Raw genomic sequence first — 19,701 nt, 5'->3', positions numbered from 1 at the left:
ACCCTCAACATCCCAGACCTGAAAACAGCATTTCTGCTGGCCTGTGTCCTTCTAAACAGGGTAGCCTTAATGCTAAATCTGATAATACCATTTTGTTTATTAAGTATCTCTTTTCTGTAATATATGATTATGATATACTACAAATAAACCCCATGTTTTTACGATTCTCACTTCAAAATTCTGGCAAATATACTGAAAATTAAAACTTTATCAATGCAAGACAAAGTTCTTTGGCAACAAACTTCGAGTATGTAAGGACACATTTTGTGGAATATTTATGAAAAAATTTGTCTTTCAAAGACTAAAAACAATCTAAAGAAAGATGTTGAACATGTGGCTTACAGCATTCAAAGAGCTAAATTGGATGCTGTCTTTAAACACAACTCTATAGAATCTGAAACCCAGTGCCTATAACTGTGGTTTTATTTAAAACATTAAGTGAGCTTAAAACAATTTCAAGTCAAAATATGATTGGAGAAATGAGGAGTTTATCGACATGACTAGGAGAGTTACTGGAGAAGGAATTAAGAACTTCAACATTGTAAAACTTCATTGTCCCACATTCCAAATTGGCTGCTCTGCCTAAAACATCATCATCTTAGAGATGCAAGGAATAATAATCTACTCAAAATGCAAGGACTTGGGAGGGTATTTTAAAAGAAAAATAAAAGATTATGACACAAAAGATCTAAATTTGCAAAATGAAAATAGCATGACCAATAAAATGGTCTCCCTAAAAGAACAGGGAGTTGAATGTGCTTTAAATTAAATATATAGCATATATATGATATACATGTATATACAAACACACATACACACACACACATATATATTTATATATATCATCAACTGACTGTTTAGCACTGAAATACGGCAACACTCACTTCTCCATTTGACCAAGATCACTTCACTGATAATTGTTTTATCGAAAAGAGCCCTGACAGTGAGTATATGCTATTTGTAGGAAAATGGTAGAGCCTTTATAAAAATACACTTTTCTTCATATCAACCTAGTACTTAAAATGGAAAGAAGCTGAAATAATGGATAAAACACCTTTGATGGTGTCATTATCCAAATATTTAACAGAGGAAAATAACACAATTGTCATAGAATATATCTTCCAATCAGTTCTTTGTTGGTGAACATTCTTTCTGAGTCTGAAAAATAAACAAAACTTTATTTTCCAGAATGACTTTGCTCACTTGAAAGAGCTCAACAGTTCAAAAAATAAAACTAGGCTAAGAAATGAAAAAGACCAACTCAACATATGTCTTTTTCTTTATGCTATTTCAGCAGGTCCTTCTATGTTTTCAAAAACCAGATTTAAACAGGTTAATTTGACAAATCTCGGTATGTCAGAATTAGTGAAGAGAATCAAAGACACGAAAAGTATGGACTGCTTTCCATTCAGAATGCAATACTTACTATTTCCGAAATTTCCCAGTGGTACAAATTGTAGATGAGCTACAACTGAAAAATCTAATACTCGTAGAAATTATTAGTACCTAAGAAATTTGAAGATTTAAAGAGTCCCATAAACATGATTTTTAAAAAATGATTTGACATTTGCTTGTTCTTTCTAAAATAGATGAATCTTCTAGTAAAACGCCAAATCTACACACAGCTGCGTAATTGACATTTTGACTAGAAAAGGCCTCTGTAAACAAATTAATATATACTCTCCCTTCCTAACACAGAGAAAACCAAAAGAAAACATATTTCCCAAATATGGGGATAAGGTGGACATGAAATTTTTGAGGGTTTTTTTTCTATTTCCCTGGAAAATGAACATTATTTCATTGATTTCCTACTTAAATATAAGGCATCTCAGTTTCATATAACTCCAAAGACTGCTTATATTTGCCATGGATGGACCACACCCTATCAGGCAGATAATGTAGGTTCGATACCATGAATGGGCATTCAACTTGCTTCCTGGGATTTTTCTCTTGTAAGACCTTCTCACAATAAGCCCCAATTAATTTAAAAATCATTAATACTCCACAATTCAGTCTATTTTATACAACAAAAGTTCCCTATACTTAATTCAATGCCAAACTCCCTTGGAATGGAAGACTACTATATATAGCTTGACATTGCAATTGAGGGGGAATAGGAAATAATATTTGCAAAGTATAAATTTCAAAATCTCAGCTTCTTTATTATGGCGTACATTAATGACCAGTGCAAAAAAGACATGGTTTTTTTAATTTCTGCAGCCACCACCTGAGATTTTGTTGCCATGCCTGCTCACTGCAACATTACCTTTTTAATGTGGGAAGCCATACGGACATGGGGAGGATATAAATAATTTTCATTTACATCATATTTTTTGTTTTTCTAGCTGTTTCTATCATGAAGTAAAAGCTTTTCTGGGATTAAGATAAAATGAAAAACAAATGATTCCTTCAAGCTCTGTTCCTTCCCGAAACCACCTATCTCTGCTTCCCGTCCTCCCGCCCTCCTTGGAAACATTATTTTATTAAGTTGAATTATTATGTTTAAAAATACATATGAACTATTTTAACTTGTTGTACACAAAGAAGTGAAATTTTATTATCGAGGAGTGAACTCATCTGAGGAAAAACAAAAAAAAGTATGCGCGGAGAGGGTCCTATGGTTACATTTTGGGAGAAATGACTGTTTACACCAAACCTGTGAAATGAACTCATTACTCATTCGTGAAAAACAACTATTTTGGAGGGATATAAGTCATCACAAATCTTTTTATATTAAAACTCTACAAGTTGTTTATAAATGGATTTGAGTAAGGCCTTTTTATTAGCTATACTCTGAAGAAGTATTACGTTACCAACACCCACCTCCCCCAATAAGATGTTTTCTCTCTTGAAAACTTATAAAGATCATTTTCCATGCTGACAGTGCACATTTCATCCATAGGTTTGAAGAGTCAAATGCTACCACAGCTGGGGGTTATTCTGCCAAATGGCTTCCAACAGTGACCACAGAGATGGAGGCTGGGAGGGGTATATGTGTGCGTGGAGGAGAAACAACAAAACTGATGGGAAATAACCCCTAAATGAAATCATTTTTTTATCACTCGAAATCTGACGGTCCTAATCGAGCACATAAGACAATGAGAAAAAATGACGTTGGGGAGAATAAAATCAGGTATTAGAATAAATGATTTCTGGCTACCTGCAGTGATTTAAACAACAAGCATTTGAATGATCCAGATATATTTCATAGGGATTTACCAAGGGTGAGGGGAGGGGCGGTAGGGGTAGATACCTTTAAAAAAAAAACACCCCATCATGAAAGAAAATGAGACAAGATTATAAATAAGAGGCCGAGTTATAGCGCACCATGGGATTTTTAATCTGGCTACCTGTGGTTTTTGCAGTTAAAGCCTTATTCAGCCAGAATATGGGGGAGGGGAAAGAAAACAAAACAAAAAAATCACGTTTATATGTCAGTTTCGCAAATGATCAAACAGCGTGCAACCTCAAGTATACTGAAGAGACATTAAAACGCTGTTGGTTTTTTTAATAGACACCCGTTTCGTCAAATATTATTGATAATTACCTGTGCGTCTCGTTTCCTGAACTCTTGAATTTTATTTTCGTGATCCATCATGGCAGCGCGAAGCTGTTTTTCCAGGTTTTCAATTTCCCGTTCATGATCTTGGACTAGGCAATCCTTCTCTGTGTTATGCTGCTGGAATAGGTGCGTCTTCTCCTGTTCATGCTCCAGCTTCAGCTCTACTATCTGATTGGACAATGAGGAGTACAGTTCATCAATAGAACATCCTTGTCGTCATGACAACTTGTCTACAGCTTAATTTTTTTCCCTTAATTTGACCAAGTTGGAAATTTTATTTTTACGTCATGATTACCTCACCTTCGGAAGATTCATGAACTTGAGGGATTTTTATCCCAGCAATCATAATATTTGAGGCAGCTGAGTGAATCCAGCAGGTCTTTTGGCAAATTGTTGATATAAATATCTCAACGTCAGAAAAATTCATCATGTCGCCTGCCAGGTATTATCCTCCAAGAATCCTGCTGTTGCTAATCAGCAGTGGTGAGGATTATAAACGGTTAATAGCCAGTAGGCTGTTCTCTTTCCTTAAGTACATACAGCCAAAAAGCAGCAATTGAATCTGTCAAAGATTTCTTTGATTCTTCCAATAAGAGATCTTAGTGAAATACTCATCTGGGTTACTCCATGTACTGTTGCCTTTTTTAAAAAATCAAGTGATAAAAAACAAAGCTCGATTATCTCGTTGTCAGCAACAGTACACCAACATAAACAGATGTATGTGTTCCAGAAGAGCACCTGCTGTGCTGTGAGCTTGCGCCATGATTTCATAAAAAGCATTCTCTTCTCAGGATCCGTTCCCAGTCCACTCCACACTGGATACTGTGACCTTGACCAGCCTGAGCCTCTCCCCGCAAGACTGAATGGCAGCCGGAGACCAAGGGCCTGGTTGCCGCAGCTTTGATACTAATCCTCCCAGACTGTGAACAATGGCACCCTACCTGGCCTGCAAACTATAGCCAGCCAGGCTGCCTTTGAAGCAGGTGATGAATAGGGGACTGCAGGAAGCCAGCTTCCCCAGTGAACTCCAGGCCACACAGCTGCTAGGAACAGTCACTTGGATTTTTCTTCAGTTTTGGTGGATTTCGGGAAAAGAACCGCTGGTATCAAGAATATGTGGAGTTATTTGCAGCGTGAGAATCCTCCTTCGAGGAAAAAAAAGCTAACAGTAGGAGCCCGCTCCAAATCGATCTTGTTTTGTGCAATGAACGCGTCCAGACCACCTTATCTTAAAGCTATAGCATTCATTTCTTGAGGCGGGTTGCCTGTATTAAGCGCAGCTGTTTCGTTCACTTTCCCATTTTGAAACTCTCAGCACAAATTGCAAATTGGGGATTTTAAAACTTTAACCTAAATAAGACTTGAAACTAGAGGTCTCTGGGTGATTTTTTTCACTGAATTTTCAACAGTGATGATGAGGCAGAAGAAGAAATATTTGGTGCCTCTCAAATTGCCTGCAATCTTCTTAAGAATAAATGCATTAATCCGTGAATGTGGCAAACATAAAATGTACTGTTAAGATGTACGTTGAAGGGGAGCGGAAATCACCAGTGTCTTCATCTGAGCATAAAGTAATGGGTACAAGTGGGTTTCTGTTTGCACACGGTGTGAGCCATTGAATGAAAAATTGAAATAACAAAACTACTAATTTTTTTGCTTTTATGGATTTGCAGGCCAATATAGCTTACATTTCTTATTAGGTGTTTATTTTCAGACTTCGATACAAGTGGCTTCAAAGTAGAGGAGATACCTTTCTTTGACACATTCTCACTTCTGCTCAGTCTTTCGGGGGTATAGATGAGTCAATTTAGTTGTCTGAAACTTGTGTTGATTTACGTAAGGAAGACATGATGATATATGAGCAGGGTCACACAGAAATTCCAAGTATTCTTTAAAGGTTTTCAATGAAAACAGTGGAAATTAATTTTACACATAGCCATTGCAATACAGTTCCATACAATAAAGAAGCAAATGCCCCTATCTAGAAATGTTTAAAATATTGTATATCTAACCTGTTTCCAAAAAGTTCATGTTGCTCAAATAAGCTGAATGGTGATTAGTTATCAATAAAACCACCTCACATTTCAATGGCGGCGCTCAATAAATACGATTGAACGAATGTCAAATACTAATGCAGACTAAAATGATTCTCCACATTATTCTTGTCAAGAAGGTAGTAGCCAATTATTACTGTCTGGAATTTTATAAACGGGAAAATTGAGCTCCACTGGACTGCAAAAAAAGTCCAAAAATGCTCACAGAGTCTGAGACAAAACCAAAATTCGAACTTGGGCCATTCCCTGAGTTGTACAGTGGTGACACACTCTGGAAGAGAGGCTGCCTAAATCAAAATTTCCTCAATTCAATTTCACACCCTGTCAAATGACTTCCTTGGGATCTGGGAGGCTTAGCATCACCCTGCATACATTGGCTATTACGTGGCTCATCTTCTTCCTGACTTTATTTCACCTTCTGACCTAGCACTTTATTCTTGTCTCTGAGCATTGGAAAGTCATCTTCTCATACTTCCAAGTTCAGTCAGGAGTGCACCGGGAGTGGAGAAAGGCCGTGGATAGAAAGGGCTTTTTGCTCCTGGGTCACGCGTCGTCTTCCCTGCAGTTTGTGCAGCTGCATCCTGAAAAGTGCCACTCTCAAGTAGTCCAGGAATGGATGTAGGGGGATGTGTAGCCCTGGGTTGACCATAAGACGCTGGACAAATGTGGGACTCATTTTTTAATACATAAAATCATATTTATAACGTAGAACCTAGACTGATGATGGCACCCTTACTGTGCTCCGATCTTCCTCCAATGATACAATGCTCACGACGGTTACATTTTCTGATGCAAAATCATTTTTAGCATTATCCGAATGTACCTTCATTAAGATGGGAGGAAATCTCAGAGACTCGGTTGTCACTAAAATGCCAGGTTTCCCAGTACTAAACCCACTTTCCCTTTCAAGATAAATTACTTGAAAACTATATTAAACCTTAGGAAACATGGTCCTCCTAATACCATTTAATTTCTCATGGGGGAAGCAAATCTTGGTTTCTATTTGTCCCCTCCGTTTATTGCCAGGAAAATGTCAAGCCAAAAGCATGTCTAACTTTCATCAGACAGTTTCACAAAGGCACATTTAGTTCTTGTAAATACATTGGCAATTTGAAAAAGGAAGCTCTGGAATGCTGGCAATGCGATGTAGATGGATAGGCACAGAAACAGTCCCCTAAAACATGCAGGCCGGACTAAAGACTCGAAAGCAGAGCTGATGGAGACGTCATCAGTGACAAATCTCAGTAGGAGAATGACAAAAGGACCTGAAGACACTTAACCTGGTAACGCATATGGCTTAATGGGAAAGTGCAGAGTTATAGTCATTTGTATTTGGAGGGAATCTCAAGGGATATGGCACAGAGAGCTCCCGAATGAGGTAGAGAGAAATGCAGAGAAGCTATTCCTCGTCAAAATACTGTCTTTAACTCCCACTAGGATTCTCAGCTGTTACCTCACTGATCACTAGACAATCATTTCAATTCCATTCGCCTTAATTTCCTTGTATTTAAGGCACTGGATTTTGAGGACCTGGGAACAACCTAACTTGGGCCGAGACCAGACAAAGTTAGGCCAAGAGGTAAGATCGCTATGGGCAGGGACCCTGCCTGCTAACTCTGTTGTACTGTACTCACCCAAGCACTTGGTACAGAGCTCTGCACATAGGAAGCACTCAATAAATACAACTGATTGATTGGTTTCTCTTTTGATCTTGTTCAAAAAAGGATTGTTTCTGGAGAGGTGGGATGTCCCTCTGACCCCAACTGCTCCCCAAGGAGTCAAACGACCTGATCACCATGAGAAATTTCAACATCCAAACATGGGAAAAGGTCATTAGGTCATATGAGTTTGTTAAAGTAAACAGCAATGGTCTCCTCTTACTCGGTGGATGTGCCATAAACCTTCTCTGATCATTAATACTATCCTCCACCTACCAAATAAAAAAGACAACCTGGGTGCCTCACAACTGAAAAAATGTCATCTTACCAGTTATACTCCAACGCAGCACTGGGACCGTCCTAAAGGATTTATGGTTGACGGCCCCCAATATTAAGGAGATGGAATCGGCAATCATCTGACACTAAGAGTTTGGTGCATTGTAAAGTGGCCTCCAAATCCCAAGGTGGCTTCCTCCAACAATGTTGGCTCCTGGAAAGTGAAGACACTTGCTTGGAGCAACATTAAGCAGAATTGGAACTCCAAACCCTGCCTATCGACTACCCTTGAAGCAGTGAATGGATGTTTATTTCAGATGTTGCCAACCAGGCAAACAGACACAGGCCATGGAATCAATGCTACCAAGAACGGTTTGCTAAGAATTGACTAATTGATTGATTACCTCATGGTACTGAAGCAGCATGGCCTTGGGTATAGACCAAGGGCCTGGAAGCCGGAAGGAACTGGGTTTTAATCCCAATCCACTACTTGTCTATTGGGTGAACCTTGGACAAGTCACATCATTTCTCTGTTCCTCACCTGTAAAATGGTGATTAAGATTGTGAGCCCCATGTGGGACAGGAACTGTGTCCAACCTGATTAACATATCTACTCCAGCATTTAGAACAATGCTTGGCACAAAGTTAAGTGCTTAACAAGTATACAATTATTATTTTCATTAAAAATACCACTAAAAGGTCTGAGTATGGTAGTCTCCCAAACCCTTAGTACAATGCTCTGCATATGGTAAGGCTTACCATTGATAATAAATGCCTGAGATTAATGGATCAGTTGTAATCAGACATGAATTGTATCAACCACGTCTTGCAGCATTCATGAGCAGACAACAGAGAGCTGTTGGAAATCTACATTTTGATTAAAGAATATTATTCAAGGACACGTACTTATGGTGGCTACGCCAAAGCTGAAGAGATCCAAAACTTCTACACCTAAGAAAAGAGCCCTGTGGTCCTGAACACCTGATTAACTCACCGTATCCCAGGTCTCTGACCCATCACAGAGTTTCCAAGCAGAGCCAAAGATGCAAAATACAGGATTTTCATGGCTGCTAAATGTTTGAAGCCTACCCACATTCTCTGTAAAACTCCTTACTCTTTTCAACGCTGCTCTCATAAGAAAAAGCTAGCTGAAAGCATAAAGATCCTAATGGTATGTGCTGGTAACAGAAAACCCATGGATGTGGATCCAGTTCCAGAATCCAGGAGAAAGAGGAAGAAGCGAAGACGCTGGGGGAAGAATGAGGGGCTGGGCAGGGTTCCTGCAGCTGACCATTTCAGATGTTTATGGATTTTGGGATCCTCTGGGTCACATGGAGAAAGCTGGGTAATGTTCTGGGCAAGTCTCTGAGCTCACTGCATCCTCAACCTACCTCTGGCCCGGAACACCCTCCCTCTTCATAACTGACAGATGATCACTCTCCCCACCTTCGAAGCCTTATTGAAAGTACATCTCCTCCAAGAAGCCTTCTCTGATTAAGCCCTTATATCCTCTTCTCACAGTCCCTGCTGCATCGCCCTTGCACTTGGATTTGCGCCCTATATTCACCCCACTTATTAATATAAGTAATTGAATTACAGATATATACATGTCTGTCTCCCCTCTTGACTGTAAGCTTGTTGCAGGCAGATAATATATCTACCAACTCTGTTTTATTGTACTCTCCCCAACGCTTAGTATAATGTTCTGCACAGTCAGTGCTCGATAAATATGACTGAATGTTTGACTGTGCAGGAGATATCTTATTGCTCCTTAGCCACTTCGACATAGGTCAACCAGCACCCAAAATTACTGGCAGGGTCAAATTACTTCTAGATTTCTAAAGTCAGTAGATTTTTGACTCTCTGCAGTAGGGCACTCTACCATAGCCCAGTTTTTTATGGGAGACACAATCTTTATGAGTTTTTGTGGTTGTGCTTCCTCTGGTGGGAACCCAATGTAATTTCAAGTCCAGAGAGGGACAGAATATCAAACCCTTCAACATTATTTCCCAGTGAAGCTGATTAGGAGGCATTCTCCATGTCTTCAATGTGGATCAGTTCACTGTTCCACCCTGAATTTACTGCACTGTGGGTTCAGAGCTATGCCTTTCCTGAGTAAGGATGAAGGTCACAACTGATCTTTCTGACCATAACTTCTGGTCCTGAACAACAAAGTTCGAGGCTGTTCAAGACTTGCGGATTATGTTCTGATTAGCCCTCTAATTTAAGAGTTTGTAGTTGGAACTCATCCAATTACTGGATAAGCGAGTATTCTGTCTAAACATCCCTACCCCCAATCAACACTGAAATTTCTAAGAACCACATTCATAGGATTCATATACGCTATTTTTTTAATGGTGTTAAACACTTACTATGTGCAAGACATTGTACTAAGCACTGAGGTAGAGAGAACGATAATCAGGTTGGACACAGGCCAGGTCCCACATGGGGTTCACAGTCTTAATCCGTTTTCCAGATGAGGTAACTGAGGCACAGAGGAGTGAAATTACTTGCCCAAGTTCACAAAGCAGACAAGAGGTGGATCTGGGATTAGAACCCAGGTTCTCTGACTCCCAGGCCCATGCTCATTCCACTAGGTCACACTGCATCTTATTAATACAAAAAGTGTACTTTATTACACTTATTACAATAATTTCCCTCAAAGTTCCAGTTTAAGTTTCTGGTTTGTACACCCTGAAATGCAAGAGATCAAGAACTCAGAGACTTTTCTGCCACACTTGATTCTATAACAGAAGAACAATGAAAGAAGAATAATCTTCACTATTTAGCAAGCCAATTTTGCAATCTACCATTATTAAGCTTCAGGAAGAAAAAGCCCTCCAAATAGAAACTATTAAGAGCTGAAATGTCTAAAATAGCCTGCCAATACCCCATGAGTCTACCTTAAAGAGTTATACATCATTTTGACCAAATTTACATTGTGATCTTCTGTCGTGTCTGAAAAACAATATTATAATTTCAACGGATAAAACAAGTATTCATGAAATGGGCAGATGTGGAAACAGAAAATCAAAAAAGTGGAACAACTCTATACTCACACAGGCATATATCCTGTAGCATTTAGGCTTTCATCAAGATTTCCTGTTACTTTGCTGCCTAACCTAATGAAACAAAGAGACAATTCCAATTGTCCTTTCACAAGTCCTTCTCAAGCTGGAAACAAACAGCAAACAGGCATGCAAGGATTTCCTGGACTATGGGGTGATTTTTTGGCAATCAAATGATATCATTCTTCAAACTCCATCTCTTCTCATTGTAATGATTTCAATGCCCATTAAAGGCAAATTTGTCTTAGATGAGTAAATTGATATTGTCACCTCTAAAAAGAATTCATGCCTGAGTTTATCAACTCCCTTTAGGACCAAAGTCTAGGGTTGAAAAAAATTAGTTTTACCCTGAACGAAAAAGGTTCATAATTTCAGTAACATCTAAATAATGATCCCTGCAACTGTTTGACTATTTTTTTTCTGTCATCAACTGCCTCAATCACTATAAAATGGGTAAACTGCAAAGGGCCTATGAAAATTTTTCTGTCAGTTCGAGGTTCTCATCTGCGTAATCTACTACCATATGGGGTAGCACTGGATGGTATTTTTAGTTAACCTATATGACAGTGAAATCAGGCTCAAGAGTATTTCCTGGGTACTGACTTTGTGCAGAGCACTGTACTAAAAGCTTGGGAGAGTACAACAGAATTAGTAGATTGCAAACCCTGTTGTCAAGGTGTTTACAATTTTATTATTCACAGTGCTTAACTGCCAACCACCGACATGGAAACATTATTAAAATATCATCCTGCATTGGTAAGAGGAGGGGATTCAAACAGAAAAGAAATCCCATCAAGTCTGACACAGGATAACACATACAGTGAAAATGAAATTTCTTAACCCATTTCCTTCTCCAGATCAAGGACCAAAGGAGAAACTAAAAAGATCACAGGATGAGGAGAAACACAACAAACTTTCCTCTTCTATTTTATTGATTTACTCAGATTTCTGGAATTTGTAAACTCTTGCCACTTTAAATCTACTAAACAGTGATATTTAGTAGTGACCTATAGTCATATCAATTTCTATTTCCCTGACTCCCAGGCCCCTTGCCACATCCTCTATCCTGGGAGCCTAGAAGATGGTGAACAGAGCCGGATCTACACCGTAGTCCTGATTGGGATGAGGAAAGGATCAGACACGCCCCTCCGATGCTGATTGGACCAGCAATCCCATTGTGCAGAAACCTTAGGATCTTGGAGAACTTCCCAAGGCAGGAGAGTGGTTCAGAACCCAGACTTTAAGAACCCAGAGGGTAGGGGTCACATCTATCAACTCCATTCATTATGTTGGACTCTTCCAAGAGCTTCGTAAAGTGCTCAGTCAATCAATCAGTGGTATTTGAAAACTTACTGAGCGCAGAGCACTGTATTAACCTCTTGGGAGACTACAATGAAACAGAGTTGGAAGATATGGGGAAGCAGTGTGGTTTAGCAGCTAGAGCATGGGCCTAGGAGTCAGAAAGACCTGGGTTCTAAACCCAGCTCCATCACATGCCTTCTGTGTAACCTAGGGCAAGTCATTTAACCTCTCTGTGCCTCAGTTACCACATCTGTAAAATGAGGATTAGACTGTGAGCTCCATGTGGGACAGGGATTGTGTCCAACCTGATTACCTAGAATCAGTGTTTGACATGTAGTATGCACTTAAAAAGTACCATAGTTATAATTATTATACAACCCCCGCCCACAAAAAGAGTTTATAGTCTACAGAGGGGTCTAGATTGAGGTCTGCTGATGACATTAAATGAAGGAGCAACTCACCAGATTCAGGTGAAAACTTTTGGTAGTGTGATCAGCTATCTGGGTGGATGTCAGAGGCCAGTACCTAGTGCTATTCTGACTCTGGGAAGCAATTCATAATGTCACGTTATGAGCGTGAGCTCCAAGAGTATAGTCATCAACAAACTGGCATCTCTGGAAGATCCTTAGAGACTTCTGATGACGCTTGTTGCCTGATTAGTTGGAAGAGTTTCCTGGTGGACTGGAAGTCTACGATGATACCAGCTTTACTGTGTAAAGAAAAAAGTTTCTGTACCAAACAATGAAACCCACGAGCTAAGGTCTGCTCTTAATGAAAGACACAATCTTAATGTTTACCACAATACCGCCATTGTCGGGAAGCTTTTTAAACAAATATCAAAAACCAGCTCCAAAAGCAGCAATACATCTGGGTTACTTTTACTTTTCTTTGTTAAAATACTGAGACGTGCTGTCTAAAGCTTCTTGAAAGAAGTTCAGAATACTGGAAAGAGAAAACTGCTAATTGGATTCTGAAGCAAGAGATGGCTAAGAGTTCTAGTTTTCTCTTTGAAAAACAACTGAAACAGGCCAAAACTTGGCAGCGTAGCATATTTATCCCTTGGCATGTCCAACTATGTACATCAAGAGGAAAAACTGACCGCTGCTATCAAGTTACAGGAATGTGGTAGCTTTTGCCTGACTTTTGGCAAAGTAAAGACAACACATAGTACTACAGATGCAAGTTCAAAAAAGGAGAATGAGGACTCATAGAACGCAGTTATTTACTAGTCAAAGAGCTCCCAGAAATGAAGATAGCAGTATAAGGGGAAGGGAGACAAAGGGATCAAGGAGAGGAATGCCCAGAAGTAAGAGAAGCAGGAAGTCAGGCTTCCTTTGGCCTCTTTGATCTCTCCCCAGCCCTTTTGCTGCTGGAAATTGATGGGTCCAAAATTCCCGATGCATGCCCAGGAGTTTCTGATAACCAACTAACTGGTCAGAGCAGAGGAGACTTTTGCACAGATTTTCTTCTGAATTTGGAAAATGATGATCTTGACGATGATGGAGTCAAGAGTTCAAGCAGAGATAGTGAACTTTAGTAGAGTCAGGAAGACTTCAGGATCTAGACCCTGCACAAAGGAATTGATTCTAGGACTAGTGATTTGCCCAGCACCCCCTTGTCTCTGCTGTCTCTGCTCCTGATGAGGCATGGTATACCCCAATACACTCTCCTCCCTCCTCGCAAGTGCCACCCCCTCCACCTGCGCCTTGGACCCCATTCCCTCTCACCTTATTAAAACCATTGCCCCTGCCCTCCTCCCTTCCTTAACTTCTATTTTTAACCACTCAATCTCCAATGGCTCTTTCCCCGCTGCCTTCAAACATGCCCACGTCTCCCCCATCCTAAAAAAACCCGCTCTTGACCCCACTTCCCCCCTCCAGTTATCGCCCTATCTCCCTACTACCCTTCCTTTCCAAAATCCTAGAACGAGTCGTCTACAATCGATGCTTAGAATTCCTTAACTCCCATTCTCTCCTAGACCCCCTCCAATCTGGCTTCCGTCCCCTCCACTCTACCGAGACTGCTCTCTCTAAGGTCACCCATGACCTCCTTCTTGCCAAATCCAATGGCTCCTACTCCATTCTAATCCTCCTTGACCTCTCTGCTGCCTTTGTCACTGTCGACCATCCCCTCCTCCTCCATACCTTATCTCACCTTGGCTTCACGGACTCCGTCCTCTCCTGGTTCTCTTACTTTTCTGGCCGGTCATTCTCGGTCTCCTTCGCTGGCGCCTCCTCCCCCTCCCATCCTTTAACTGTTGGAGTTCCTCAAGGGTCAGTTCTCGGCCCTCTTCTGTTCTCCATTTACACTCACCCCCTCGGTGAACTCATTCGCTCTCACGGCTTTGACTACCATCTCTACGCAGATGACACGCAGATCTACATCTCCGCCCCGTCCTCTCCCCCTCCCTTCAGGCTCGCATCTCCTCCTGCCTCCAGGACGTCTCCACCTGGATGTCGGCCCGTCACCTAAAACTCAACATGAGCAAGACTGAGCTCCTCATCTTCCCTCCCAAACCCGGTCCTCTCCCAGACTTCTCTATCACCATGGATGGCACAACCATCCTTCCCGTCTCTCAGGCCCGCAACCTCGGTGTCATCCTTGACTCGTCTCTCTCGTTCACCCCACACATCCTATCCGTTACTGAGACCTGCCGGTTTCACCTCTACAATATCGCCAAGATCCGCCCTTTCCTCTCCACCCAAATGGCTACCTTACTGCTACAGGCTCTCGTTATATCCCGGCTAGACTACTGTGTCAGCCTTCTCTCTGACCTCCCTTCCTCCTCTCTCGCTCCGCTCCAGTCTATTCTTCACTCCGCTGCCCGGCTCATCTTCCTGCAGAAATGATCTGGGCATGTCACTCCCCTTCTTAAACAACTCCAGTGGTTGCCTATCAACCTCCGCTCCAAACAAAAACTCCTCACTCTAGGCTTCAAGGTTCTACATCACCTTGCCCCTTCCTACCTCTCCTTCCTTCTCTCTTTCTACCACCCACCCCTTGGCTCCGCTCCTCTGCCGCCCACCTCCTCACTGTCCCTCGGTCTCGCCTATCCCGCCGTCGACCCCCGGGGCCACGTCCTCCCGCGGTCCCGGAACGCCCTCCCTCCTCACCTCCGCCAAACTGATTCTCTTCCCCTCTTCAAAACCCTACTTAAAACTCACCTCCTCCAAGAGGCCTTCCCAGACTGAGCTCCTCTTCTCCCTCTACTCCCTCTGCCACCCCCCCTTTACCTCTCCGCAGCTAAACCCTCTTTTTCCCCTTTTCCCTCTGCTCCTCCACCTCTCCCTTCCCATCCCCACAGCACCGTACTCGTCCGCTCAACTGTATATATTTCCATTACCCTATTTATTTTGTTAATGAATTGTACATCGCCTCGATTCTATTTAGTTGCCATTGTTTTTACGAGATGTTCTTCCCCTTGACTCTATTTATTGTCTTTGTTCTTGTCTGTCCGTCTCCCCCGATTAGACTGTAAGCCCGTCAAACGGCAGGGACTGTCTCTATCTGTTGCTGACTTGTTCATCCCAAGCGCTTAGTACAGTGCTCTGCACATAGTAAGCGCTCAATAAATACTATTGAATGAATGAATGAACATATTAAAATCGGCAGGAGACACTGAGGACAGAATTTGATAACCTTTGTTTCACAATGTGCTCTTTTACCACTGTACCAAAAAATCAATCAATCGTATTTGTTGAGTGCTTATTGTGTGCAAAGTACTTTACTTAAGCGCTTGGAAGAGTATAATACAACAGAGTTGGGAGACACAGTCCCCGCCCACAATGATCTCACAGTCCGGGCGGCAGGGGAGGGAAGAATAGTTACAGTGCCTGTTCTTACCATTAACTAATATGAAAGAAAAAGGATTGTGTCTGATTCCTATGGCAGTCAGGCCTAAAGGAAGGCAATGTAGATAATCAGAATCACTAAATCTCCAAAATTTAAATATTCTAACAACTTCATTGATTACATCCTTATAGGAAGGTTCTGCTGCTGTCTGGCTGGATGCATTGCTTTCATTTCTTTCAGTGTTCAAGGAGCAGTTAAGTATATCGAGAGAGTCAAGTAAATTCACCAGATTGTAAACTCTTTGTGAGCAGGAACTGTGACTTCTATTCAACTTTCCCAAAGGCTTAGCACAGTACTCGGCACACAGTATGCTTTCAATAAATACTACTGTTGACGGGGAGAAGTTAAAAATCCTTTGATTTATTATCATCCACAGCATTTTCTGGGCACCCACTATGTGTCACTACTGTTTTAGGCACTTGGGAACATCAAAAGAATGAAAAAATAGAGTCCTTGCCCTTGAAAAGCTTACAATCTAATTAATAAACAGGAGGGTCAGTTGAAGCAGTGCCCTAAGTGTAAAAAAAAAATTGCAAGACCTAAAAAAAAGATACTGATATGGATCAGATTAGGAAATTAAGTAGCTTCCCAAAATAGAAGACTAACCTGCTGCTCATATCTCTGCCTAACTTCTTCTAGTTGCCACAGAAACTCCTTAGACTGTTTCTCCCGAAGAGATTTAGATCGACTTAGATCTGTCTCCACTTTTTGCATCTAGAAAGGAAGAAGAGAAGGTTTAATATTAAAACACGAATATATGGAAAAATGAATCTGAAAATTGTTAGGCTCTTTCATGCCCACCTAAACAACTTGGGAGGGAAGCCCACAATTATTAATTGGCAAATGACCACTTTAAGATCTTGGACAGATGTGCAAAATTACACAAAAATCCTCCTCCCTCTGACAGGACTATCTCTGCCATGAAGGTGAACAATTGTAGGCTTTAACAAGTCAGGTGGAAAGCCCCACAACCAATGCTGACAGGATTTCTGCCTTTCAAAATCTAGAAATCCCTGGCAGGCATCAAAGCTACAGAATTAAAAAGACAAACCACATAAATTCAATAGTCCATCAGTCAGTGATATTTATTGAGCACTTACTGTGTGCAGAGCGCTGAATTATGAATTTAGGAAAGCACAATACAGTAGAGTTGGTAGGCATGATTCCTGCCTTCAAGGATCTAATACGCATGGGGATGTGATGAATCATATAAGAAATTGGATGAAAATAGGGATCTTAAATTCAAAATCAAAATCACTGTTTATGTAATATACCTCAATGACTAATAAAATGCCTAAGAACTCAAGATTTGAGTTCTTAAAACGTACAATATAAGAATAGGCTGCTCCCATCCTGGAATGAGCCCCCCGCCCCACCTCCCAAAAAAGCAACATCAAAAAAAATCGGCCAGACCTAAGTTCTATGTACATCAATCATTTGTAATTATTGGGCAGTTTGTGCAGAACACTGTACTCGGCATTTGGGAAAGTTCAGTACAATACAGAAGAAGCATGACTACAGAAAATCAGCTTGACCTAGTGGATAGAGCATGGCCCTGGGAGTCACAAGGACCTGGGTTCTAATCCCAGCTCCACCACATGTCTCCAGTGTGACCTTGAGCAGGTCGCTTCACTTCTCTGGGCCTCAGTTCCCTTATGTGTAAAATGGGGATTAGCAGTGCGAGCCCCACGTGGGACAGGGACTGCGTCCAACCTGATTTTCTTGCATCTACCCCAGTACGAGAAGCAGCGTGGCTCAGTGGAAAGAGCACGGGCTTTGGAGTCAGGGCTCATGAGTTCGAATCCCAGCTCTGCCACTTGTTGGCTGTGTGACTGTGGGCAAGTCACTTAACTTCTCTGTGCCTCAGTTCCCTCATCTGTAAAATGGGAATTAAGACTGTGAGCCCCACGTGGGACAACCAGATTCCCCTATGTCTACCCCAGCGCTTAGAACAGTGCTCGGCACATAGTAAGCGCTTAACAAATACCAACCTTAACAAATACCAACCTTACTTAGAACAGTGACTGGCACATAGTAAGTGCTAAACAACTACCATAATTATTATTAACAGGGTTGGTAGACAAATTTCATGCCCACAAGGAGCTTACAGTCTAAAGGGGGAGAGAGGATTTAAAATAAACTACAGATATGTACATAAGTGCTGTGGAGTTTAGGATGGAGTGAATGCAGGGTACAAATTCAAGTGCAAGAGTGATGCAGAAGAGAGAGGGAGTAAAGAAAATGAGGACTTAGAAGGGGAAGGCCTCATGGAGGAAATGTGAATTTAAGCCTTCCTGTAGTAGGCTTAAAATCACAACACGCCAACTTAGTCAATCAATGGTATTTATTAAATGCTTACTATGTCAAAGCACTGTACTAAACACTCAGGAAAGTACAATATAATAGAGTGGGTCAGTATAATTCCTGCCTTTGAGGAGCTTATCAGATCAGCACCCATCTCTGGCACTTAAGTATGTTAATCCTACCCTCAGCACTTGAAATCAAATGCTTAAATGAATCAATCCATCCATCAATGGTATTTATTGAGCACTTATTGTGTGCAGAACAGAGTTCAGAGTTTAGGAGAGTACAATAGAACAAAGTTAGCACTCTCTGCCCACAGGAGGTTAGAGCTTTAGAGAAGTTTACAGTGTAGAACAAGTTAGAGATCCAGTATGGCTTTGTTGATAGAGCACGGGCCTGGGTGCTAATCCCCGCTCTACCCCTTGTCTGCAGGGTGGCCTTGGACAAGTCATTTCACTTGGTCTCTGTGTCTTAGTTACCTCATCTGGAAAATGGGGATTAAGAGTGTGAGCCCCATATGAGACAGAGACTGTGTCCAACATGATTATCTTGTATTTACCCCAGCTCTTAAAACAGTGCCCGGGACAGAGAAAGCCCTTAACAATTACTATAATTTGGTCCCTGGATCTGACAAGAAGCTCTTCCCACAGGGGAGTGAGTGACAGATCATCTTGCAAAGCAGGCTCAAGGCAGCACGCATATAAACATCTGCTGCCCCTGAACAAATGCTACAGTGAAAGGGAAAGGTGTCTACAGATTAAAATAAAAATGGATATTTTAACTTTTCTGTATTTTTTTTCCAGAGGTTTCATTCTGTCAGCCCACAGCCTTGCTTATACTTATTCTTCCACCACCTTTCACTGTCTGTAAAAAATGTTTTGCCCTTCTCCACTTTTAGACTATAAGCTTGAGGGCAGGGAATGCGTGTCTTGCTACTGTTGCACTCTCCCAAGTGCCTCGTGCAGTGTTTAGAACTCAGTAGGTGCTCAATAAAGGCCAGTGATTGATGGATTCATTAGGATACTACCTAAGATTTAGAGATTTCAACAAGCATTTGCTATTGAGAGTTGACATGATGTACATAAAAAAGCAGCCAATTCCTACAGTATGTCTGAATTAGTCAAAGGTCTGGTAGCCATTTGAGAAACACATAACGGATACATTTCCAGATGACTTTCACATAAACCCATGAAATCCGAAGTCTGAAAGATCAGGTATTCTCCCTAGGTACAATGAATTGAGCACTCAGGCATGTACACAAAACTCAACTAAACATAAGCATTCTTGGAACTCTATTCTTTCCAATCTCTCTTGAGCACAGCCTAATTAAAATGGAATTGGCTGCAGCTCTACCTACATATGGGGAGCTAAAATGCATTCTTTAAATCTTCAAATGCTCTTACAAATGAAAGAGAAAGCCAGGACATGTACTATGTTTCCTCCAAACCTAGGACACAAATAAGGAGTCCTCTGGCTCGAGAGGAGAGGGGCTATCTTGGTTAACCTGAACCATTCTTTGTCTCGTGGCTGTATGGCAACAAAGTCCATCTTTTCTCCCTCTAGGCTGTAAATTCGTTGTGGGCAGGGAATATGCCTATATTGTTACACTATACTCTCTTAAGCAC

General features: G+C 41.2%; 1 protein-coding gene across 9 annotated transcripts in view; it reads right to left on the bottom strand.

Moving 5' to 3' along the window:
• The window catches only part of CEP112 (centrosomal protein 112), a 286,688-nt gene that overhangs the window by 130,476 nt on the left and 136,511 nt on the right, over window positions 1-19,701 (bottom strand). For 7 of the 9 annotated variants that reach the window (XM_029080112.1, XM_016227512.2, XM_029080118.1 and 4 more), the window contains 2 exons: window positions 16,379-16,486; window positions 3,548-3,730 (listed from right to left, as the gene is read on the bottom strand). In XM_029080112.1, the coding sequence (XP_028935945.1) occupies window positions 3,548-3,730; window positions 16,379-16,486 (291 nt within the window). The remainder of the gene's footprint in view (window positions 1-3,547; window positions 3,731-16,378; window positions 16,487-19,701) is intronic. The other 2 variants (XM_029080120.1, XM_029080119.1) reach the window with 2 other exon arrangements.

Source organism: Ornithorhynchus anatinus, chromosome 15, assembly GCF_004115215.2.
Source record: "Ornithorhynchus anatinus isolate Pmale09 chromosome 15, mOrnAna1.pri.v4, whole genome shotgun sequence".
NCBI lineage: Eukaryota > Metazoa > Chordata > Mammalia > Monotremata > Ornithorhynchidae > Ornithorhynchus > Ornithorhynchus anatinus.
This window is presented reverse-complemented; position numbering and strand designations above follow the sequence as displayed.